This window comes from Amyelois transitella, chromosome 3, assembly GCF_032362555.1.
Source record: "Amyelois transitella isolate CPQ chromosome 3, ilAmyTran1.1, whole genome shotgun sequence".
Lineage (NCBI taxonomy): Eukaryota > Metazoa > Arthropoda > Insecta > Lepidoptera > Pyralidae > Amyelois > Amyelois transitella.
In genome coordinates, this window is record NC_083506.1 from 12,146,165 (window position 1) to 12,173,145 (window position 26,981).

At 36.0% G+C, this 26,981-nt stretch overlaps 2 protein-coding genes across 2 annotated transcripts in view; one reads left to right on the forward strand and one right to left on the reverse strand.

Annotated features, from left to right (window-relative positions):
- Positions 1-72: 72 nt before the first annotated feature.
- On the reverse strand, positions 73-2,765 carry LOC132902744 (uncharacterized). Its single transcript, XM_060948975.1, has 3 exons — positions 2,724-2,765; positions 1,564-1,715; positions 73-1,215 (listed from the first exon to the last, which is right to left on the reverse strand). Exons 1-3 carry the CDS (start codon positions 2,763-2,765, stop codon positions 78-80), a joined length of 1,332 nt encoding a protein of 443 aa, XP_060804958.1. The 3' UTR covers positions 73-77.
- Positions 2,766-3,895: 1,130 nt separating this feature from the next.
- LOC106132994 (neuroglian) overlaps positions 3,896-26,981 on the forward strand; it is a 49,181-nt gene continuing 26,095 nt past the window's right edge. Inside the window, exons 1-6 of the mRNA XM_060947677.1 lie at positions 3,896-4,016; positions 4,386-4,470; positions 5,705-5,831; positions 12,201-12,818; positions 13,490-13,680; positions 24,841-25,116. Coding sequence (XP_060803660.1) covers positions 4,413-4,470; positions 5,705-5,831; positions 12,201-12,818; positions 13,490-13,680; positions 24,841-25,116 — 1,270 coding nt within the window. The 5' untranslated portion in view covers positions 3,896-4,016; positions 4,386-4,412. The remainder of the gene's footprint in view (positions 4,017-4,385; positions 4,471-5,704; positions 5,832-12,200; positions 12,819-13,489; positions 13,681-24,840; positions 25,117-26,981) is intronic.

A 26,981-nucleotide genomic window follows, 5' to 3' on the forward strand; every position in this document is an offset into this window, starting at 1 on the left:
AAATATTTGCTAAATAATAGAAATCTTTTATTTTACTACCAATTTTTAAATACATTGTTTTGTTGGGTTTTCAAACATCACAGAGAATTCTTTCGCAACTTTTTGCAAATGTAATTGCAAATTTTTGATATGAATGACTTGCCAGTTTCCTCGATTTCCTTCTCGTCCACCGTGCCATCGTCGCCAGTGCATAGATTCTTCTTTGCAAACGACACTTTGACCGGTATTTCTCTGTCTGACAACTGTTGGGGCTGTAACTCGTACTGTTCTAATTCTTTCTTTTTGGCGACCATTTTCTTTATGTTCTCCGTTGAAGCCACATAAGACGAAACTCCTTCAACACTTGTATCCTTGATATTAATTTCAGACATCATATTGCGATTGTTCATCTTTATAACACACGGTGTGCTACTGCTCAGTAAATACACGTTTACTCTATTGTCGAATGTACGATTTCTCGATTTGGAATTATCATTGAGAGTAGAGTCTGTAAGATAGTTATCATTTTTATAAGCTTCAACAACTACTTGCAGACTGTCGTCTTCAAAACTTGCGTCATAAGTTCTATTGGATTCTACTGTATCCGTTCTTGATTCCTTATCTTTAACTGCGTCTGTGACTTCAACTTGCACCTGATTGTCATTAGTTATTACTGATTGAACTGACGGTTCAGAGGATATTATGTTCTGTATCATATCTTTTATAAAATTTTCCATATCCGATATGGAATCTGTATGAGTTCTATTGAGAATTTCGTTAAGTTTTTTCTTGTATAGGTCGTAATCTCGCAAGTTTGATTGGAAAGTGTTGAAAATGTCTTGCACCGTAGTCTTAAAGAATTTTATGTTGGATTCAAGGCTACTTACAGAACCGTTATCTATTTGGAGTTCTTGCGATATGTTCCGATAAATATTTTGCTCTAGCCTATCTAAATCAGAGTCGGTGATTGATTTTTTAGATTTGCCGCCCATTTTAACTGATGGGCTGTCTTTGCGCTGATCATTACTATTATCTTTCACTGGAACTTCGTCGTGTTCGTATCGTTTGTAATATTCCTTATGCTTGCTCTTTGTTACAGTGATATTTGAACCAGTAGCGGATCTGACCACAGTGTACGATGATTTATTATTGTTTATACATATGTCTGATCTGCATTGACTGTCCGTGTTTGAATTGAGCTGATAACTGCGACAGGGTTCCAATGTGTCGCGTGGTCTGTCTGGGGAAAAAATAAAACTCTTTTGATTATAATCAGAAAAAAATCCTTTTGATTTGAGGAAATCTGTAAAATAGTTTATCAATTTGTGCAATGGATTCCCGCAACTTGGAATGTCCCGTGCACATTTGACTTGGGAGATTTTTTTCTGCACTTTTAAACACTATGCTATTACTAATTTTATAGCATTAAAGAGTATATGGACGATAAACTTTGAATATAACTATTATGATATCCTTTTATTTTGAAGTCGGTTAAATTTCTAAAACCTCTTTATAAGTACCGTAAAACGGGGCTACTTTGCACACGTTTTGGCAGTTTATTGGATGTAACTTTTTTTTACACACCCAAGATTTATGTTTTTTTTTGCTCCAACCGAACAATGTGTCCTTTGTCTATCAAACTCATACGAAAATTGCGAAAGTGACGAAATACAGCATGAGACAAGTAGGAGATGTTGTCGAGTCAAGCCAAGAGACGTGATAATAATGTGAAGTACCTATTAAGAAAATGCCGAAATACGTAAAGTGACGAGCTGTCAACTAAACCAGTCTTGTAGGTTTTCTTTGTCAATTATCTTTGGAATCAAGGTCACGAGCGTTCGCTCTGTAGATGTTTACGCCGTATTTTGGCGCGCTGTTAAAGTAGCCCCAAAAACTGTCAAAATTACCCTAACTGTTAAAGTAACCCCGTTTTACGGAATAACAAGTATAACAAAAATTTTCCTGAACACCACACCAAAATCGGTTCAGTCAATACAGGTCAAACAGAGAACCAGGTTTTTTTTAAGGCGGTAATTTTTTATATTCCCTTTTGGATCCAGTGGTCACGATTCTGGGCTCGTGGTCGTGGACGTCACATCACTTAAATCTAATTATAACTACTACCGCTTCCAAAGCGCATGTGTAGAAGCGGCGGAACAAACTACACTGTAGCAACAATTTGATTTCTTTTTATCTTTCCCTGCAGACCGCGATTGTTAAAAGTAAAAGTACTTACTCATTTTGTCCTGGGGAAGAAATGCGGCGGCCGGTTTGTCTATAGTCGCTGATAATTTCATTCAGGAATTTCTGAATTGAGAAAGTAGTTCCTTATTTAGGCAGGAATTAAAAAAGCCCAGAAGGTAACTTCATCCTTTTCTCTCGTCTTAGCATGTTTCCGGCACCCTCCACCGCAAGTCTACGGTATCCGCCGAGCTTGCATGAAGAGAGTTATGAATGTGGATGAAGCGAAGAAAGTATGCAGAGATCGTGGCAAGTGGAAAGAGGTAGTCTCTGCCTACCCCTCCGCGAAAAAGGCGTGATTTTATGTATGTATGTAGGTACCAGAGTTAATCAAGGAAAAGGTATGTACTCAACTCACAAGTCTTATGATGGAGTAGAGCCATCAAATACAGCCGTTTGTGAAAAATCAGAAAAGCCGAGAGAGGTCGAATTACTACTATACAGGGTGTCTGGTAAATCGCTAATTTACTATCTGATTCTCTTGCCAAATAATGAATACTTACACCCTTTATTATACTAGGGATTACTACAGAAGATGCCCACATTCTTAAGTCATCTCAACATTCACGTTTTAATTTTATCACTACATTCTCTTTCCTCAAGGTTTCCTCACGAGAGTTTTCCCTCGCCGATGATCATCGGTTTGCACTCAAAATAATATTCATAACTCAGAAAAGATCGATTGGTAGGTAGGTAATATAACCAAGGTAAAATTTGGACTATTGAACTCTGGGTATGAACACCGACTCTCTTATTCCCGCATCTTTCTGCAAGTTTAAACGAAAACAATTTCACATTCCTCAGCATTATAGCATGTATTTTGTGTTGCGCTTACCAAGGGAATCAAACTTCTTCAGAAACTTTCACTATAATTCAAAGATCTTCACATCATAAAAATTTCTCAGACGTTTAAATCAACTATTATGAATGACATCACGAAGATATACAGAAACAGAAACCAACAAAAGAGGTAGCCGCTGTAGTTAGTTCTGTAAAGGATGAAAAGGTACTTACCTTTTATTCAAATCTTTTTGGTTAATTTTCTCCAGTTAACTTAAAAAAAGAACAGTTAAAATTTGTGTCTGAAGTAAAAATCCCGAGTTGGCGAAATCCTTATAAACTGGATTTGAAGTTGAGCGGGTTGAGGGTTGAAGTCACACTATAATATCAGTCCCTTAAAGGTAACTAACAGAGTTGGCGACATATAATTTTGTGCAGATTTGATCTTTTACGATTATCATAATATGTCGCTACTACGTCCACTATATTCATGTTATGTTCCGCGATACACAACCACTCTTGAGTACGTAAGTAGATAAAATTAATAAGATTACTACCTATTTAATAAGTAATATTAAATTATCGGCTAACCCAACACTTAATTTCCTTCTAAGTTATAACCGTTTTATCATATTCAAATCTCAAGCAACAGCTTACAAAAAGTTGGGTCGAAGAATAAATTACGCGTTTCGGAATTCCCGCGGTATGTTTTCGTTGCTGGCGGTCTACTCGTTTTGTTCACGTCAGTGGTTTTTATACATAATGATAAAGTTTGAAGACTGATTATGCAATTGAAGATATGGAATGAGCAAACCTTTTAAAAACATCTAATTTACTCTATGGTACTTTTGGTGAAGCCGTAAAAAAAAAAAAATCTCTACTCTATGGCAGTCATTGAACCGTCAACGCTGAACGAACGAACGACAGCGAAACTAGAGGCCCCGCCTTTAAACCCGTGAATTTAATTATTTTAGTTGCTTTTTAGCGAAATGACATTGTTATAAGACGGCATTTAGGTAATTTAAATTAATAATTATCGGTTTAATACAATATACACATTGTACCAATTTGTATTTCACATATTGGAATGCAATTATTGATTTACCTTCTTCTGCAACAATAGTGAATTTGTCCGGTTTTCTGGTTTTATTTAATAAATAATCAATTAATATTAAAATGATAAGGGTTTTATGATCACTAGTTATACCAATAAACAAGTTTTTGTGTTATAATAGGGCGGCAATTGAGTGAATTTGATGTTACTATTTATAGTGGGTGTTGTCATTGTGGCCAAGCTTTATTCGGATTAGGTCATCAAGTGTCGTGAACATGTGTGTTTTCTTAATACAATTTGAATAAAAATTGTGCTTTTGGTTTCTTGTTAGATCTGCAAGAGAGGAGAGTGTGAAAAAATGGGTACCTTGGAGATTTTGTGTATATTCGCAGCGGTTTCGCAAGCCGCCGCGGTGTGTAAGTATTATTTCTTTACTTTCTATCACTAATAAAGTTTTCTTGGTTCTTATCGTTTGCTCAGTGCATTCTGACCTGTAGTTCATTCAACCTTTACGATATTTACACTGTAATATATTATTTTTATCAGCCTTTTCATTCATACATCATACCTATCTATCTATACTCAGTTGGACAGTTGACCACTTAAATAGTCCGGTTCAGCTTTAATATTTGCAAGTTTTATTATTACGATCATAAAGCATTCTTTATAAAATTGGTCTGAATATTGTGATTAAGGCACTTTTAACAATGTAATATATAAAATCCAATAAGAACTCATACATAATGTCAGGAATCTAATATTTAATTGATGATAATTAGTAAAGGATTGTTTGAATCAGTCTATTTCTGATGTTCTAGTTTTATAATTGGGAACATTGCTATGTCCTCATAGACTGACACAACATGTGCTATGATTTGTGCAGTAAGTTGATGTATGTTCAAAACAGTATTTATATTTCGTAGTAAAATCCTTTTTTTTTTTTGTAAAGGATGCCACAATTTTGTCCAGAAAATTTTAAGTTGGTTAATGTTTTAAAAAATACGAATTCAAACAATTTTGTTGAAAAACAAAATTGTTTGAATTCGAAAAAACTTTTTTATGACAAAGATACTAGAGAGTTAAACGAAAAATCTGCACAATTCTGAGCATTTCGACATACTCTATTAGTGCAGCCCCAGACCACATAAAAAACGTACATGCTACATTTCAAGCCTCTTACTATAAATACAGGTAGCAGGCTGAACCTGCTGTGCTGTCTGTAGTCATATCATACAAGTTTGTTTCTGTTTGAGGTTCCACACTCATGAACATGCATCTGTTCCCTAAGTCGCTTTTCCGACATCTGTGTGAAAGACCCTCTCTTTCCTATGGATGTCTTAAAAGGTCCTACTCGTAAATGCCGGGAATCTCATAGCAATAGTAATATATGAACCCACCAATGAAGGTCACAAATTATGTTTTAGGTGATACATTATTGTGGAAATTTAGAATCTTTGACAAAGTAAGACTTCAACAGTCCAAAACAGTGGATTGTAGAATAGTGAGATATGGTTGAAGAAAGCATAAGATTGTGAACAAATGATGGCTCTTTGACGTTCACAAATTATTTTAGAGTGGTTCTTTTCTACACTGGCACATGGCACATGACTCTTGATTTTGTAAATAAATAATCCATATTATTTTGTTCAGTGACATCCCCGCCGAAGATCGTGAAGCAGCCAACACAGGAGGAGCTGCTGTTCCAGGTGGCTCTCCCTGGGGAAGTGGACAAGCCCTTCATCATAGAGTGCGAGGCGGAGGGAGAACCCGCGCCCAAGTAAGTTTATCCTTTAAAAATTAAATTTATTCGCATTCAGACAGCTGCCATTCTTACATACTTCCTAGGGGAAGATTGGTATTGGTAATAATGAATTTGTTATATATATTGGGGAAAGATTAATGAACTTGGGATTCTTCATGTAGGTGATGAGCTAGCCACTGGTCACTATATAAATCTCAATTCCATCATTTGGCCATACAGCTGAATGTGGCTTTCAGTCTTTTCAAGACTATTGGCTGCCCCGCACGGGATATAGACAGAGCCAACAGTATGCTCAGCTTATACCTCTCATTATAAACCTATAAATATAATTATGATCACGCAGCAGGGGAGGCAGATCAGACTATATCATAATTGTTGCTATAAATGTACAGAGACGGGACGGAAAGTCCACGATATAGGTCATGTTGAGGTCCATCTCTACCCCAAATGAAAACTGTCATTGTACGAACGCCGACCATAGTTTAGTGTAGATCATATATATCTATCTATACTCATATGTTAAAAATCCCTACTAGCGATAGTTATGAAAAAAAATCTAGTTACGAAAAAAAAATCTTTAAACACCATGTTTTACTTCAAACTTTAAAGCTATCCCACAACTTTCTAGTAATTAACGGATTTACCATGTTTATTCGCATTTCTCGGGGCTTAGCCGGTAAACGGTCCGTGCTCTGCGCCCATTGACATCCAACTCAAACGTGAATAAAACGTCTGCAGGTTGTGCACGGTGCACGCGACCTTCCAATGCGAGAAATCTTGTATACTGAGAGATTATTCTAGTGCAGCATAAGGAATTTTAATTTCAGACTATTGTTTCAAAGATAAGAACGTCCATCGATTGAACCACTGCCTGAGGCCAATAAACTAGGAGTCCCCCTGCCAAGTGTCACGTTGCAGTGTTGCAGTTGGGACAGTGATTTCAGCCCTAAGACGATTAGGCTCCGGTTGCTATGATATGTCAATAGGGAACCGCCACAAACAGTTTATTAATGTTTTTCGAAGTACATACATACATACATATAATCACGTCTATATCCCTTGCGGGGTAGACAGAGCCAACAGTCTTGAAAGTAGATACTGATAGGCCACGTTCAGCTATTTGGCTTTAAGATAGAATTGAGATTCAAATAGTGACAGGTTGCTAGCCCATCGCCTAAAAGAAGAATCCCAAGTTTATTAGCCTACCCCTTCGTCGCCTTATACTTCATCCATGGGAAAGAGATGGAGTGGTCCTTTTCTTTTGTTCTATTGGTGCCGGGAACCACACGGCAAAGTTTCGAAGTGGTTATTAGTTAATCGGAGTTAGTCGCCTGGCCTGGTATAGGCCTGGCACAAGTCGCACACACGTGTACCGGACGAGACTGGTCTGGTCAAGATTATCGGAAACATAGGTAGCGGGTCGAGATCTTGTCTTGCCTTGGTCTTGTCAAGTGATCTCGTGATCTGCCTTCAGCTTCACGATTGTTGTTTCGTTTTTGTAGGCTCAGAAGAATCATGTCGCCAAAACAAAATCAACACTAACTAAATGAAACTAAATGAACTCTAGCTAAGGTCTAAAAACACAACAAAATCAGTATTCTTTTTTATTTGAAATTCGAGTGCGTTGTTTGATTTCAATATTTGTAAGCAAGATGAGGACTCAACTAACTTGGAGCACATCAAGCTGAAATAATGCCTTAAAAATCCTTAAGGTGTACACCCCTGTACTTGATCGTGACCGTTGAACAGAACTTACTTATCATCACAATTTTCACAGTAAAAAACTTGTTCGTCTTATGAACAAATTAAAATTTCGAGGAACGTGTTCGTTTTCCCGTTTTGTCACGTTTAGAAACGAATTGGTTTGTTGAAGGCTAGGTAGTAATTGATACATTTTGATTGAGATTACAGTTGATTGACTTTCCAGACGCTTTGCAGTAATAATACTGTGACACTGGCAAGGTGCAGTGTGATTATAGAAAACCTATTTCATTTTATTTTTATTGCTATCATTTAGGAAGTCCTATGTAATATTTTTTATCTTAATCATTTTGTGAGCCTTACCTGGCTGTAACAGGTGTAAATCTATAAGTCAAAATAAACAAATGCTAAATTGATATAATGTATCTCCGATACATCTTATCGGTTTCAAATGTAATTGTTTTGTTAATATTTCTATACAATACGATTTAGAAATATTAACAAAACAATTTCATTTGAAAGCGCAACCGAAAATTAGTTAAGCTTTTCTCAAGTAAAATGTGAAGACCTTCTTAAAACGGTTCCGTTGTCTTTGAACTGACACAATCAAAGGACAATAATGAAGAATTCAGTTCAGGTAATCGAATCCACAGTGACGTCAGACAGACATCCCCAAAAATTAGTATGTAAAATCAATGTGTACGCACCCCTATATGGTCAGAAATGGGAAATTCTTGATTTCTTCGTTCTTTCAGATAGGTAGCAGGTGATATTGGTTTCATTAATTAGTAAGTACATTCACACCTCTTTCATCGTGCATTCCAATCCATTTCATCAAGCTTTTTTGTCTCATTTCGTTATTATGTTGTTAAATTAATGTGATTTTATTTAATATAACAGTTTTATAAGAACGAATCCTCACATTACACCTTTACTCAAACTCAAACAGAGATAAATGACCATCACTAACAGCTGATATCATATCGAAAAAAAATTAAAATAAATTGTCTCGAAATCGTTCTGACCGAGGTCACTAAGTATTGATGTCATCGCATGGTCGGCACGCCTGTATTGTAAACAGACAAACTATTTTAAGTGGTGATACATATTTTATTTCATACATTTCATACGCATTCAATAGAAGGCTGTCAAATGTAAGGGTAAGAAAGGCTTGAAATTATGCTTTTCAGGCGCAATTTGATCGTATTCATACGAACAGACTCTCAAAATGTGATCACAATCGTATTGAGACTCGAATCTAGTTTTATATTGAAAGTATCAGACTGTCAAATTAAGTTTGTCAGGTTTTTTTTTACTTAACACTAGCTGTTGCCCGAATTCGTTCGTCGTAAAAAGTCACTGATAATCTTTATACAAATAAAGGTGCCCTCTATTTCCACCATTAACAAAAAGACATAGATAGACTCATGCATTTATGGATGGTACTTTTTATTCATTCATTCATATAGTCACGTCTATATCCCTGGCTGGGTAGACAGAGCCAACAGTCTTGAAGAGACTGATAGGCCGCGTTCAGCTGTTTGGCTTTATGATAGAATTGAGATTCAAAAAGTGACAGGTTGCCAGCCCATCGCCTAAAATAAGAATCCCAAATTAATAAGCATATCCCTCAGTCGCCTTTTACGACATCTATGGGAAATGAGATGAAGTGGTCCTATTTTTTTTTATGTTGGTGCCGGGAACCACACGGCATGTCCTTTTTTATTGCTGTTCCACCCGTCGTCGCCTATTTACATAGCATCAGGGTATATGCATGACATCAGACAAGCGTTGACCACGATGTTATGATTTGATTAAGGTCTTAAATGGCATATTGAGTACGTGATCGTATGCAGTTTCGTTCTGAGTACATGGTGTCGTCGCATTCACTCTTTTAAAGAGACATATATACTTATAGTCCATTTATTTAGGTGTTGGAATAAAGTTGAACAATATTAATAAGTATTGTTATTGGAAGATACATTTCAATTTATAGCCAGGAGTTGAAGAGGAAACATTAAATAGTAGATGTCAAATTGAATTAATTTTGGTATTAACCATACTTTATTTTAATTATTAATTAGCCGTGTGAGCCGTGTCTCTAAGACCATTTAATATAATAATAAAATAAAATAAAAAGTAAAAATCCATTGGTCAGCCGTTTTGTATGCATACATTTTGGTAGATCGTCTTTCTTTATTAATTTCTTTTAATAGTGTATTCTAAAGTATTTCCATTTTGTCAGCTTCGACAAGTCCTTTGTTAATTTCACTAATTTTGTTTTCGGACTATACTTCTCAATACGTTATCATAAGCGGCGATGACGTCATGTAATGACAGCCAACACTTACGATACAACCCGACCACGTTCTTAAGGCCGTCAACTTCGGTTCGAGTATAATAATTGTAGTATTGAAAGATATACCTACTCAATCGTTAGTGTGTTATGTTTGATGAGGCCACGAGTACATTTCATTACATAATTTAAACCCGTATTCTTATTTAGCGAAGGAAGTAAGCAGAGATCCTGGCAACTGGAAAGTTGTAGTCTCTGCCTACCCCTCCGGGAAAGAGGCGTGATTTTATGTATGTATGTATGTAGTTAGTACCTTTTAGCTATTTCAATCATGTCATCCATATAAGCCATTGTAAAAAAAAAATATCTTTGTAATTAAATAATTACATAAAATAATACAATGTCAACTTATCGGAACCGTATAATGACTTAATTATTTCATGTAATATAAATAGGTATTAAATTACACAAAATCGAATGATTCATTAATGTGCAATCACACATGAGTCAATACCATGCATCCCATGATCCTGAATGTTATTTCAAATTATTACAAATGGTACCGAGATATTAATAGTTTAGTGTTCAGACTCGTGAATCACATTTGATGACTTCATTAAGAGTCCTTGCCATATAAATTTGTTATGAATGAGATGTGTGGGGGTCAGTGCCGGCCCGAGACAAGTTTTGGCATTAAGCGAGGCGCGTTTGTGACACCTTTGTGAACTTAAGAATGTGTTTGCACGCGAAACAGAGACTATGCCGGCTACAAATTAAGTTTTACGTCTAATTTAATATCAAAAAAAAATGCCATATCTACATTGCTCAAATAACATATAATTAATAATATAATTAATTAATAATTATATATGTAATTGCATAATGAACTGAAATGGATCGCTAAATGAATTATCTTATATCTTAGTAAATATAAAGAAGTCGCCTGTAATTAATGAATCTTCTGTAAAGATCCATACATATAATCACGTCTATATCCCTTGCGGGGTAGACAGAGCCAACAGTTTTAAAAAGACTTTTAGGCCACATCGAGCTGTTTTGCTTAATGATAGAATTGAGATTAAAATACTGACTGGTTGCTAGCCTGTCGCCTGAAATAAAAATCCCAAGTTTATAAGCCTATCCCTTAGTCGCCTTTTACGACATCCATGGGAACGAGATGGAGTGGTCCCATTGATTTTTCTAATGGTGTCGGCAACCACACGGCGAAGATGTCTGAATAAAATAGCTAAACGTATTGTATTTAATGGTATTATACTTAAGATGTTCGTGCGTTCATTCTACGGTAGTGCCGGCCCTGCAGAGGTCATGTTGTGAAGTGGTTCGTATCGGTGCGTGCGCCGTGATCTATGAGATGAGCGGGGATAATTATATGATAACATCATGTGTGTCTTGCACAGATTAGACAGATATATCTGTGCAATTGAAATTCCTTATTCTTTATTGGATTTGATGAAAGCCGTTTTGATTTACGAAACAATAGCAGTTGACTCTTAAATGTATAAAGTATGGGATTAATTTATATAGGAGAAGGAAAGTCTTGTATTCGTTATGTGTGGAAGAAAATTTGAAAAACACAAAAACTAAACTTTTTATTAATGACCACCCAATTTATCTGAGTAGGCATCTGATAAGATTTTCAAAGAAATCTGAACAAGAAGTGGTCAGGTTTTATACATTTCTACCGAAAGTTGTGTTACATGTACTAAAGTTCTCTTTGAAATGTTTATTTTAGAAAATTGGCTAGTGTTTCAGAAGCCGCGGTTTTTAATAGTATCAGATAGCCAGTCTAGACAAATAACAATTGAAAGCATCTAAATCTAACTGAACAGGAAATGTCTGGTTTTCAATGGTTTAGTAATACGTGGTGATGAATGTATCAATATCCTGAGTGACGGAAATATGTGTTGATTCATTTTGCAGGATGGACGTCAGGAATTGTAAACGAATGCTCCAAATTACACGGAAATATTATAGGAAATTGTGTTCTATATCTTTTCAAATTGTGTTTATAAATCCATAGGTATCAATCGTACCCAGTAAAAAATTTGCAAGATCTTTTCGTAGCATGACAAAGTATCACTTAAAAGAATATTTTGTAGTTTATAACAAATTTTCTATGCAATAAAGATATTTCATCAAAATGACTATATGTTTTATTGGTATCTACACGTTTGTGCCAGAACGCGATGCAATGAGACATAAAATCGAGGCTGAAATGCAGAATTCGGTTGCAGACTTGCGTCGAGACACTGCTTTAGTTTGTTATAAGTCTAGCTGCAACGGAAGAGTTGCAAGTTCGTTCGGCGTTGTAATTTTCATAAAATCGTTCTAGGTGTCTCTAACAAATATGTTTTCTTTGTCAACAGGTACAGATGGATCAAAAACGGCAAGCCATTCGAATACAGCAGTTACGACAACCGCATCTCCCAGCAATCGGGCCGGGGCACCCTCGTGGTCGTCAAACCGCGGGACGAGGACCTCGGCCAGTACCAATGTTTCGCCGAGAACGAATGGGGCACGGCCACTTCCAACTCGGTCTTCGTCAGAAAAGCTGAACTGAACTCCTTCAGCGAATCCGACGGCCCCGCTAAAGTCGTTCAAGCCGAAGAAGGGAAGCCATTCAAGCTCACTTGCGAACCGCCCGACGGCCATCCGAATCCTAAAGTGTACTGGATGTTGCAAGGCAGCGAGGGTCAGCTGAAGACCATAAACAATTCGAGGATGACGTTGGATCCAGAAGGCAACTTGTGGTTCTCGAACGTGACTCGATACGACGCGAGTGATATGCTGGCGTACACATGCGCTGCTAAGTCGGTGTTCAGGAATGAGTACAAGTTGGGTAACAAGGTGTTCTTGGACGTGAAGAAGACTGGCATATCGCCCGCTTTGAACAAGCACGCGCCGGTGCGGCAGTACACTTCAAGGAGGAGGGAGAAGGGGCTGAAGGGGAAGAGAGTCGATCTGTATTGCATATTCGGTGGAACGTAAGTATACTTTTTGGTAATGAGGCTACGTTTTAAGCTGGCAGATGTTTGATCTTAATATACCATTAAGATAAATATATACGGGACAAATATACATAATTAAGAGCCATAAATTATTAGGATTCAACACCTTTTTCCTGACTATTTTTTCAAAGTTACGTATATTAGTTTAAATACTAACCGATGTTCTTACGGTGAGGGAAAACATAGTGAGGAAACCTGCACATTCAGGCAACTGGATGTGTAATCACGGATCCAATTCGGGTAGGTTTACCTGCAAAGTTTACGGAGGCCAGATGGGAGTCGCTTCGTGTAAAAACCTGACTTACCCAATCTAAGATCCATGGTCAAAGGCATACCCCGGGCTCCTCCAGAGGGGCGAGGATGCAACCGGGACTAAAGCCAGGAGGAAGAAGAACATCTTCCTGGCTTTTGTTGCAACTTAAATCTTACAAACATACATATGTTCACGTCTATGTCCCTAGCGGGGTAAACAGAGCCACCAGTCCTAAAAAGACTGATAGGCCACGCTCAGCTGTTTGGCTTTGTGATAGAATTGAGATTCAAATAGTGACAGGTTGCTAGCCCATCGCGTAATAGATTATCTTAGGTTATGATGAATTAAAAGTAAAATTTGAAAGACAGTTTCTGACTGCTCTGGTACCTTGCAGACCGCTTCCTCAAGTTGTTTGGAAGAAGAATGGCAAAACAATACTATCTTCATCGAGTATAACCCAAGACAACTACGGCAAAACGCTGGTGATAAAGTACCCAGGGTACGAGGACCAGGGCACGTATACCTGTGAGGCGAGTAACGGAGTGGGTGAAGCGCAGAGTTACTCTATCGAACTGGAAATTGAAGGTTAGTGCATTGTATTTGTTACACTCTTAATTTTGTGAAATGTGACCGTTCCAAGTCACATGTCGTACAAGGTTGTCTTATAGAAACATTGAATTATATATATTTTTTTCTTCTCTATATTTTTTATAACCGTTGGCTTTGAAGTTCGTAGTTGAGATGACATAAATTTGAATTAACAATCCTGTCAGTACGACCACACCCCATTCACCCCGCTTCAACACTGATCTTAGATTTTTTAAGGTACATTACAAGCTAAATAACGATTAGGTAATCCCTTAGTCGCCTTGCACGACATCCATATTTTCAACTACCACGATATTAGAATACAAGGAATCTTCCATGACTCATCTCAAGCCTTGTTTAGTTAATTCACGAATGAATCTCGTTGCTTGTGCTTGTTTATTTATAAAACTCATCGTAGTGTTGAAAGTTTTATATTTAAAATGCATTAAAAAGGGAATGCACGCGCTTCCGTATCATAAAAGCATTCAATTAATAATCCCGACGAATATTTACATAACATCAAACACCGCGTTGGGCGCCAAATTGTCGAAGGAGGTTGCAATCCGATGGTTATCTGATACTAACGTTACTACTGTCATTTGAGAATTATATAGTTTAAAAGAAATTGTCTTAATTAGACAAGGAGGTTGCTTAGATATAAAAGAATGATAATTGATTCCTTGCTTGTAAATAGTCCGGCGGATCAATTTATTCATTGGATTACTGTAATAAATATTAGGTTTTCTACCTGATCTAATTAATTACATATATCTTGCATTCATCCTTTACGGGGCAGACAGAGTCAATTGTCACAAGATTTAATGGCCTCTTAAAGCCGTAAGGAACATTATTATTTTAATGTGTCTATGAGATAACCTTGTGGCTTTATTATTATACTATATTCACAGTTCGGTCAGCTACGACCCGACGCCTAAAACAAGAACCCCAGTTAATTAAGTTGACAATAATGATTTATTTATCCATATTTTCTGAACATATTTTATCCCGTAGTCGCATTGATCAGTTTCTTTTTCAATCTACTGTTAACCACAGAAACGCACATCCATAAAAATTAGACCATGATATTTTTTGCATGAATGATGTAATTAAGATTAATATTCACTGAATCTCAGACAAGACAAATGTCTCGTAAGACACGTCTCATCGTGTACGTGACGGAAAAACATTCCTTGCACGACCGCCAACAATGGGTTTGTCATTGTACCCAAAAAGGATCCACTTGCCGCTAATGTGGCAACATTTTTGGTGGCTTCCTTCTTAAATCGGCTAATTACATTCCTCAATCGCACATTCCTTGTGTGAATATGAAATGGCGGATTGATATTTCAATACATTCGGTTGCACAAGTGGGTCTGATAACATTAAATAAAGGAGAAAATACAAAAGTTAATAGTAACAGTTGCTATTTCAAGCCAGATTTAAAACTATTTTTTATAGAACGCATTGAACCGTATATGTAGGTTTATGACTGTTATATGATAAGATGAGGTTTATCATGTCGATATAGAATAAAAGCTAGATTTATAGATTAAGGGATTTATGAAGTATCCCGAAGTGCAATCGTCAGTATTCCAAGTCATTATCATCAAAAAGTGATTTTACAAGTTTCTACTATATATAAAAGTTTAAAAGCAGTGTACACCGTAACATTAGAGAGAGTTACATAAATATGGTCACGTCTATATCCCTTATTAGGTATACATAGCCAACAGTCTTGAAAAGACTGATCGGCCACGTTCAGCTATTTGGCTTAATTATACGAGTAGAATTGAGATTCAAAAACTGACAAGTTGTTAGCTCATCCCCAAAAAAAGAATCCTAAATTTGTAAGCCTATCCGTTAGTCGCCTTTTACGACATCCATGGGAAAACGATGGAGTGGTCCTATTCTTTTTAGTACCGGTGCCGGGAACCACACGGAGATTAGCGAGAGAGTTAAGAACCTATATAGATTAAACAAAAGTGAATAAACGTTCCTTCAGGCCAAAAGTTATAATTTAAAAGTGAGCGTTACAAAATCAGCTAGTTTGGATCAAATTATGATGTGCGAGGCCGCGGCGCCGCTCCCGTGACGCAACCCGTCACGCGGTCACCCAGTTCTCACAGCAATATACTGAGGTCGATACTTCGCGTATTTGTGCCACTGTCATACCCGCTTTTCATATAAAAACCATAGAACGAATGAATGTAGTTACTTTTTCGTAGCATTCGCTGTGAAAATGCTTCTAAACGTTTTTGTTAACAAATTCTTGAAGTGGTGGTGATATGGACTATTGTTGACTATTGCTGCAGTGTAGTTTGTTCCGCCGCTTCTTCTACACACGCGCTTTGGAAGCGGTAGTAGTAATAATTAGATTTAATTGATGTGACGTCAATAAGTGATACCTTGTATCCAATTTTGAAAATAAATCTATTATATTCTGGTCATGGTGATAGGTCAAAACCACATATCTCTGAATAGATTGGGAGTGAAAATGGTGCAGATGAAGAACAAAATGGAACCTAAGAAGTATCCGCGTAGACGTGTTTTCCGTCTAAGGAAGGGATAATTGACAAAGTTAAGACAGGGCCGACCTCGGAGCACTTTCAGGGATCTTAAATATATATAAGGATGTTAGGAGCAATCGCAGTCTTATATACATACATAAAAACACGCCTTTTTCCCGGAGGGGTAGGCAGAGACTACATCTTTCCACTTGCCACGATCTCTGCATACTTCCTTCGCTACATCCACGTTCATAACTCTCTTCATGCAATCAATTGTAAATTTGAATACATGAAATAGGACGGTGAACGCGGAGAAAGAAAAAGATTGAAGTGAAAATCAATCTTAAATCTGTGCTTAGATTCTATAGGAAATACATATGTATGTAGGAGTATCGAATTAACGATAGGATATTTATTACTAGAACCCGCCAAGGCTTCATCCGTGGTGCGTCCGTTATTTATTTGATATTTGTTATTTTACTCGTATGATAATATGTTTTAGGTTTATTAATTTCATTAAGTTTGTGTAAGTTTTTATCTTAATTATTATGTGCACAAGCCAATGCCTTTCTTTACACATTCCTGTCGTGAGCCTGCTGGAAGAAATTTCTCTAAAAATAAGTAGTGTAAGTAATACAAGGGGTATTGAATTTCTCTTTAAGTTTTATTCTTATTTTCCTTGATGTACATAAATATATAAATGAAATAAATAATAGCTCATAACACCTGCAGATAAATATACCTATAACTGTGAAATAGTTCTCATGATCTGTTCTGTGTCCTTAAAAACAAGGAAATAAAGAAAAAAATCAAAGTTACAAACATTACCTTAATGTTAGTGTAGATTTCTTCGCGTATCTGCGTAGGAGCTGCGTCGTCTTGGTTACGCTATGCTCTGAATGACTTTTACAATGCACGTCCGGGCGAAGCCGGTACGGGTCAATAGTTTGTTGAGATAGTATCTTCTAATTTCGATGTTATGACAGTTTTGTTTCATATTCTTGACCGCAATGACGCCGTTCATTGGTTCCCGAGGGAAGAATACATATTTTCCTATATTTTTTTTGATGATTATAATTATGCGTCTTTCCCGAAAGTGTATGTCAAGACTACATGTTTTTTAGTTAAGTTTCATTCATCCAGTCATATATATAATCACGTCTATATCCCTCGCGGGGTAGACAGGGCCAGTAGTCTTGAAAGTTAATAGTTGGCCACGCTCATCTGATATAAATCGCATAAAAGAAGAATTCCATGTTCATAAGCCAATCCCTTTAGTTTTGATCACAATATTTTAAATCCTAACTGTAGGTACTTATTTATATTATAGAAAAGATTTATATTTTTGTTATATTTTTTGTCGTGGTCTGTGGAAAGCGTTGATTTCGTACAATAATCCTATAATTTATTATTTAGTTAATGTTTTTGCAAAAAAGAAATAATATCAAAGTTCGTCCCAATTCGTTTCTCTCGTATAAGCCATAACAAATCTATTTTGAGATGTAACATTAGGCCATTATTTTCAATCACCACACGAGCGGAGAGCGACAAACAGCTTCAATATACTCGTAGCAAACTTGACCTTCGAATCCAGGATAAGGGTCTATTCTCGTCGTATTCACCTTTATTGGCCCGATCCAGGTCTATTTACGTATGGGATCTACAATTATAGGGGACGTCCTGGCGAAAGGTCAGGTTAACTCTAAACATGGGTCCCTGAGCCACCGAATCGGCATTAACGGACTTATGTATGTTGTTTAAGCTAAAGAAGAATTCCGGGATCGTATCAAATGGAACGTCTCTGCCTACCCTTCCGGGAAAGAAGCGTGATTTTATGTCTCTCTCTCTCTCTTTCTCATCTTTGCATGTTCCCAGTTGCACCTTCGCCACTATGGTATGGGCCCTGGAGACCGCTAAAGCGTGATTTTACGTATGTATGTAAAGGTTAAGGCTTATATACTTGGGATTCTCCTTTTCTTGCGATGCGAAGTCATTATTTGAATCTATTTATACCATCATTAAGACATACATCGTTAACTTCTGGCTGAACGTGGCCTTTCAGTCTTTTCAAGACTGTTGGTTCTGTCTACCCCGCAAGGGACTGAGACGTGTTTATACGTATGCACGTATCAACAATTACCTAGCTCCCGGCCCTGTGAACCGGAATGACGCACCAGGGACATCGTACCTACTTCCCGGTGAATCGATCTTGGGACTTGTCTTATATTCTATGTTTATTTGCATCTTGTTCAATGAAGATAAGATACTCGTATTTTCATTCTTGGAACATGTTTATTTTATTTTTAAAACATTTAAACAGACTGTGACAATGTTTATTAGAGAAAATGTAGGAGAAATTAAAATTGTACATTAGTACTAAAGCATCAGCAGATCACTTAATTTATATCATTAATTTTACGTAATTACTAAACTTTTAACAGTTGTGTGAACCTGAATAACTTCGTTCGTTTCATGAAAATGAACAATACAATGCATAAATGTGTGCATTTCGAAAAATGCATCCCATTGGTCTGTGGTATATATAAATACCCCAGCCGTAGCAAAATGAAAACTCGTAAAGAAAATACCACCAAGCGTTCTGGTAAAATGCTGCGATTATTTTCAGACGACGACGTTTTGCAAGCTTTCAGGTCGGGCTTTGAAATCCTTGTTCATTTTTATTTTACGTTTGGATTTTTCTTTTCAAAAGTGTGGAGTTTTCGAATTACTTTTCGTTTCATGGCTAGTAGTCCAAGATCCCAGAGCCGTAAGACACAACTTATTTTCTAAAGAATGGATCTTTCGATTCTCAGTAGTCTTTCATGTACTTTTAATACCTGCATGTTTGTGAGACTTGCCCGGTGACACCTGCGCAGGTACCAGGCGAGAAAGGTAACTAAAAATCACAGTTACTTAACTTAAATTTTTATGACTGATTTTTATATATATTTTATAGACTATTACTCTGAAGTCATATCAGAGAAGTCAGACGCTTTCCATGCGCCAGAACTTTTGTCAGACGCTTTAAAGCTCTATCAAAAAAAAATTAACTTAATTTATTTTTAAATGTCTGACTTTTATATATGTTATTCAGATAACTATTACAAAATTGTATTAAATCAGTCAGACAGTTTGTAATGACCAAACACCCCTTAAACACAAGAATTACTCAGCCTCGAGTATGAGCGCGATAGCACAATGCGCATGCGCGTCAGAGTAAAATATCTAATATTTGAAAAGTACTTACTGTTTTCAATTTCATATTTTTGCATATCTATTCAAATACGATGAAATTTATAATTAAAATAATAATTAATCATTTTTAAAATAATATAATATATTGCATACTGTATATAAAAATAAAAATGTAAAAAAAATTCTCTATTTGTTTCAGTCAAAATATTAAATGTACAGACAAAATATTTTTACCGTATTATATGTAGTATTTTGATTTTCAGTTTTTTTAATAAATACTCAAACAACACAAAAAAAAATATTTTTAATAATAAAAATTAATATATATCTTGTTATCGTTGGGACTCGAACTCGGACCGCCAACTTCACAGTCTCACGCGCTAACCACTGGACCATCCAAGCCGTTGCGGTGGTGTCGAAATTAAAGTAGACTACATACATATGGTCACGTCTATATCCCTTGCGGAGAAGACAGAGCCAACAGTCTTGAAAAGACTAAATGGCCACGTTCAGCTATTTGGCTTAATGATAGAATTGAGATTCAAATAGTGATAGGTTGCTCGCCCATCGCCTAAAAAAGAATCCCAAGTTTGTAAGCCTATCCCTTATGCCTTTCACTTATATTTATATGTTATAGGTTTACTATTACTATACTGTTTTTTAATTGTTTATGATTTTATTTTTACGGAATATTCTGCCAGCAACGACAATCTAACTGATGATGAGGACGATGACTTGAGTGGACAGTATTGAGATTTAATAAATGATGAAAATTCAAATGATTATTTTGATGATGAAGATGATAAAGAGACAATAAAATAATTATTCAATTGATTAATCATAATTAATTATTTTTTTATTGAAATTATTATAATAGATATATTTTTTTAAATAAATTAAAAATCATTCTTTTTGAAAGGCTATTGCTACAAAAAAATTCATTTTCCCCTATTTATATGCAATATATTATATTATTTTAAAAATGATTAATTATTATTTTAATTATAAATTTCATCGTATTTGAATAGATATGCAAAAATATGAAATTGAAAACAGTAAGTACTTTTCAAATATTAGATATTTTACTCTGACGCGCATGCGCATTGTGCTATCGCGCTCATACTCGAGGCTGAGTAATTCTTGTGTTTAAGGGGTGTTTGGTCATTACAAACTGTCTGACTGATTTAATACAATTTTGTAATAGTTATCTGAATAACATATATAAAAGTCAGACATTTAAAAATAAATTAAGTTAATTTTTTTTTGATAGAGCTTTAAAGCGTCTGACAAAAGTTCTGGCGCATGGAAAGCGTCTGACTTCTCTGATATGACTTCAGAGTAATAGTCTATAAAATATATATAAAAATCAGTCATAAAAATTTAAGTTAAGTAACTGTGATTTTTAGTTACCTTTCTCGCCTGGTACCTGCGCAGGTGTCACTGGGCAAGTCTCACAAACATGCAGGTATTAAAAGTACATGAAAGACTACTGAGAATCGAAAGATTCCATTCTTTAGAAAATAAGTTGTGTCTTACGGCTCTGGGATCTTACTCTATAGGTAGGCTGTGAGAGTTTTATGCATAGTTTTTACATAGATAAAAGTCTTTCTTGCACCATAAGAGTAAAACATACACATACATAGATGGTACGACGGCGGAGTTATCGCTAATGCAATCTCTTCTAGTTAACCTTTCATACCTACATTCACAACATCACGCATTTTTATTAGAGGGGTAGGCAGAGACTACTTCTTTCGCTTCATCTACATTCATAACTCTCTTCATGCCAGATTTAGGGTATTCTGACTTATGTGATCATTTTTGTAATGTAACGCACATACATAGAACAATATTGTTTATGGAATTAATAAAGTAATTATTTGGTTGACATTTTAATCATTGTTGTGTAGGCTTGCTTGTAGCTGTTTAAAAGGTGTTTCCTTTATTTTTCATTCCGTATATATGCCAACGTTAGTTTTACTCAAAAGATAGATTTAGTGAAACTATTATCCCTTCATCATTCCCCCGTGCAAAAAAGTATTTTTTTCATTCTTTTTTTTACCCCTCTAACAAATTACAAACTCTATAGTAAGATGATGGTAATGAATGGGGAGAAATCGTGTCTCGAATACGAGTGCTACGGAAAAAGTTTGTTTGTTGGGAATTATGGCGAAGTTTGTGTTCTGTTATGCACTGAAATTAATGTGGAAATTCAGTACTATTTTCCTCGCCTGCTGGTATTTTTATCGTCATGGGGGAGGGAAGTTTTGAAATGCAATATTTCATATCCGTTTGGGAATTGTGGAGATAAATTAGTTTCGTATTGTTTCCGAAACTTAAATAATAGGGCTACTCGATCTTTTTGCCTTGAATGTGACGGAACAGATGACGGGACTTTTCACTTAGTACAATAAATTGTCATTCGAAGCGAACTGCAGCAGTAGGTTACCTGGCAGACGAGAAGGCTGTTAGAGATTATTTCTCAAAAATTCCTAAGAGATCTTGCATCTGTCTATCTATCTATGGATATTTATTACCAATTTTGAACATTAATTATAAATTCATACGGGACAAATCACATAAATTGAGCCCTAAAGTAAGTTCAAGACTTTGTTATTGGATACTAACTCAACGGTACTAAGTATATTTTTCGAATAAATTCTTTTGTAGATAAATATAAAGCCTAGGTCAATCAAAAAAACTCAGGTTCGTTTTACTTTTTCCATCATGACCTGACCTAACTGTCATGACATACTCTATATTTTTTTTTACGATCGATGCACAAGCAATGAAATAGAATGGACTTTAATGGTGTGGTAAAAATATTGCCACAGGGATGGGTGTCGGTAGGTCCTATGTGGAATATCGACCGGCCTTAATTACAGTTAGCCTTTGGCAAGTTGTAAATCTAGTAATAACGCTAGATGGTATTAACGTCTGCTTCCTGCGCCCGACGTCTTCAACGGATTTTATTTTGCATATATATATACATACATACATACATCGCAACCAGGATTAAGGCGCTACATTCAGATTACATGTACCTCGATGCGGGCGAGAGGCTCACCCCGCGCGGGGCTCACCCCCGACCAGCTTACCCCGCTAGATCGCCGCTGCACCGTAGCCGCTGGCGCGCGACCTCACGTAACCCGAATAAAGTTTGCGAATGCAATGGAGTCCGCATCAGAATATTTTTTTGTTTTTGATACAATAAAATAATTTTACAAAAAAACATACATATATTAAATTACATTATAAGCAATGATATAGTTGCGGATGTATGCAAAAATTTTGTATAAAATGAATAAGTTTGTAATGGTTTTAAAAAAACTACTCGTAATTACTTATTCGATTTCGTTCAATCAAAGGTAATTTACATAGTAATGTATATCATATATTTTTAGGGTTCCGTAGCCAAATGGCTACGGAACCTATGGTTTTCTATATATGGTTTTCTATCTTGGGTTGTCGTTGATGTCGGCGTCGGAATAATGCCATGACTATCTAAGTCCATAATATCAACTGTCGACTCCACACCATCCGCACTTCTCTGTTCGGACATTGTCAACGACGATATCGGAGACAATTTATTTTTCCTAAAAATTAATAACAATCAAATAATGGGATAATGACTGTGATCGTGCCAAATGAAGAAAGCGAAGAAAAATAAACCCTGCGACGTCTTGCAGCTGAGGAGATACCCTGAACTGAATAATACAGTTACTTACCTAGGAGTAAGTACCTATAGAAAAAGACAGAACAATCATCCAGTAAAAAGTACTGTTTCCGTAGGCAAAGACCAGGGCAACAACTAGTGACAGTATAACCGACGGCGGCTGTTGTTTGTTGTTGTTTTATCTATCTATCTACCTACTGCCGCCCCGCCACAAGCCGGTATCAAATGAAATATTTTTCACCTTCAGTGTTTGCGGAGAAAATCTCAGTAGGCATCTATATGTCTATCTATTAGTAAGTGTAATTAGTACCCACCATCTTAATTGTCCCATATGGGAAGCTCTTTCAAGGTTTTTTTTTAACATGCTAACATTTAACATGCTATCATGACGTAAAATTATACACCTATTTACACTAAACGAAACAAAAAAACTGTATTAAAAACTAACCTAAACTATCTATAATAGGTATATTTCAGAAAGTACCAAAAAAAAAAAAAGTATCAAAATCCACGATCCTAAATACCTACGTAATATCACCCCGTCCGGCGGAAAAGCGACGCGTAAGATTCAGAGATCAACGACACAATTCAATAAGCTGAGCTGACAATTATGTACAGAAATAAATTCAAACAAAATGAATGTGGGAAATTAAATACTTCGCAGAATATTTTTCAACGACGCTCGGAGCGATTGGCACAGGTCCTGCGTCGGAGAATGTGATCCGCGGAGTGAAGGCACGCTTACAAAGGATAGCGCTTTATCCCACCCGGTCGTGTAGGAATGAGACAGAGATAAAGTGTCAACACTCTACTGTCCAGTACTATTGTCGCAACAATTTTAATTCCTGTTTTCATCTATTTAGTTTAATTACGTCTAAACAAAACATCCAATCGAAATTTCATCTTCCAGAAGTTATTATTTTTTAATGATCTTCAATTTGGTACAAAATTCAAATTTTAAATCCTTATAGTTTGAGATAAATAATCGAAATCTAGACTTGTGTTCCTGAATTTTTTTGATCGAGGATTTTTGTTCCAATCGTGTTTTCATCTTCCACAAATATAATTGAATATATTTACTTTCATATCCAAAAATATTGAAACGATGCAAGTTATATTTTATGAGAAAAAACCAAGTGAAAATGACCCAAAATCTATGATGTATCGCCTTAACGCAAAGAGAATCCCAATACCTATATTTTTAATTTGCAAAAAAAAGGCTAGATTTTAATTTTGCTTCAGACATATCGGACGCTGGCGCTCCGGGTGGGAAAGTAATTAGTAGAATACCTAAATTAATTCTAACATCTGTTTGGCATATGTCTTTATTTTTTGTGAAACATGATTAAATTAACGATGTTAATAATTATACTTTGCATCCATGATTTAAAAAAAAAATGTGCTTCTGTTCAGCAATATTCTGTGACATTCACCTGTTGTACATTGTAGGTAGGAACATGAAAGTGTAAAAAAAATATTCTTTCATCCTTTAGTAACTAAGTACTAAATCAAGGAACTGACTGAGACTTTCACATGATTACCCATGATGGACAATTGGTTGAAATCACAAATATGTTTGATAAGTGTCCTTAAATTTGTCTTTTTTTAAGACTGAGTATATAAAAATATCCTTGTGTTTCAATAAAGTTTCTATTTAACATTTTGTTTTGGTAATTTTACCAATCGTCTTCCGAGTAATCCGTGACTCCCAACATAAGAACAATCACATAAATTTCTCCTATGTCGACGCTCCAATACTAAACTTCAACTCTCTTCCAGCCGCGCCGTTCTTCACCGTTGAGCCGGAAATCCAGAACATGGCCGAAGGGGAGACCGCCGTGATACGTTGCGAGGCCGCCGGCAGGCCTTCGCCCCAAATCACGTGGATCCACAACGGCAAGCCCATAGAACAAGCCCCCCCGAACCCACGTCGACAAGTCACGGCCGATTCTATCACCATCACTGACCTGCAGAAGAAAGATACAGGGAATTACGGATGCAACGCTACCAACTCCATCGGATATGTGTATAAGGACATCTATATCAACGTGCAATGTGAGTATGTTTTTTATTCATCATCTAGCTGTGCCCGCGACTTAGTCCGCGTGGAAAAATTATTTTGGGCATCATTGAAGCCCTCAAGGATGAATAATTTCCCCAGTTTTTTTTTCACATTTTCCAATATTTCATCTCGCCTAATAGTTGCAGCGTGATGTTATATAGCCTAAAGCCTTCCTCGATAAATGGTCTATTCAAAACAATAAATAATTTTTCAACCAGTACTTCTTGAGATTTGCGCGTCCAAACAAACAAACTCTTCAGCTTCATAATATTAGTATAGATGTATGTAAGTGGTAACTGACTGTTCGATAAATGCAGATTGTATATTATTGGAAGTCATAAGTTTAGTGCCGTGTGGTTCCCGGCAATAATGCATTTCGAAATGTTAAACGGATAATGCATTTCAAATGGCAAATTTATGCCCTCTTTTTTATTATTATGATGATTTGTCTATTTATTTAGTAGGTCTATATCCTGCCAGTCTGGGGCGTCAGTCAAAATAATGGGATTTATTGTCAGCATCATATAATCATATAATCAGCAACATATAATCGTATGGATATTACCCCATAGACGCTGTTTGTCCCGTTTCTTTGAATAATGCATTTTACATTCGAATGTGTCTTTACAGTACACTATCCCGACACGACTAAGCTTTTTTTGGGATTCTGTTTATGTTAGGAAAATTAGGAAATTGATACCATGGCACTACATTTCTAAAATCTTATTTTTTTTATTTAATGTAATTTATAAACAAACAGCTGAACGCTGGCTTTCTTAAGACTTGAAGTGAGTCTTTTTAAGACTGTTGGCTCTGTCTACCCCGCAAGGCATCTAGACGTAATTATATGTTTGTATTTATGTATACATACATACATACATACATATGGTCACGTCTAAATCCCTTGCGGGGCAGACAGAGCCAACAGTCTTGAAAAGACTGAATGGCCACGTTCAGCTATTTGGCTTAATGATAGAATTGAGATTCAAATAGTGACAGGTTGCTAGCCCATCGCCTAAAAAAGAACCCCAAGTTTGTTAGCCTATCCCTTAGTCGCCTTTTACGACATCCATGGGAAAGAGATGGAGTGGTCCTATTCTTTTTTGTATTGGTGCCGGGAGCCACACGGATGATATTAATGTATATGTTTAATGTAATTTTAAAATATATTTTACGCCTCTTTAAAACTGTCTAATAGGCGTCGATATCTTTATTTTAATGAAATTAAAGAGACAACTTATTTTTCAAATCACTGGAGAAATAATAAAATTATAGTCGTCACGGTTTATTTATAGTATATAATAAATAAAAAAAAAACACTGAAATTAATCAGAACACAAAATATATTTACACGTAATTAGAGCAAATCACATCGAAAGGTTAAGATAAAACAGTCAACATGTGTAATGTGAAGATAGTGTAGATAAGACAAACATTTAATAAATATACTTGAGGTCTAACTTTAACCAATACAAAATATAGTATAACATATTCATACATACATATGGTCACGTCTATATCCCTTGTGGGGTAGACAGAGCCAACAGTCTAGACTGAAAGGCCACGTTTAGCTATTTTGCCTAATGATAGAATTGTGATTCAAACAGAGACAGGTTGCTAGCTGATCGCCTAAAAAAGAACCCCAAGTTTGTAAGCCTATCCCTTAGTCGCCTTTTACGACATCCATAAAAAGAGATGCGTGGTCCTATTCTTTTTTTTGTACTGGTGTCGGGAACCACACGGCACCTAAGTATAATAAGAATTATTTTATACTTTTTATGGTTTGGCGGAAATTGTTAATGTTTATTTTAATTGATTATCTATAGAGCAGATGTTTAGTCGGTTTTGAATAAATTAT

Excerpts from the sequence above, each read along its gene's own strand:
- LOC132902744 (XM_060948975.1), bottom strand. The coding sequence starts at position 2,765 with ATGTGGGCATCTTCTGTAGTAATCCCTAGTATAATAAAGGGT. Across the intron at positions 1,716-2,723 it reads TCCCTAGTATAATAAAGGGT|GTACTTCACATTATTATCAC; the intron begins GTAAGTATTCAT and ends TTTTCTTAATAG. Across the intron at positions 1,216-1,563 it reads AAAAAAAACATAAATCTTGG|ACCACGCGACACATTGGAAC; the intron begins GTGTGTAAAAAA and ends TTCCCCAGACAG.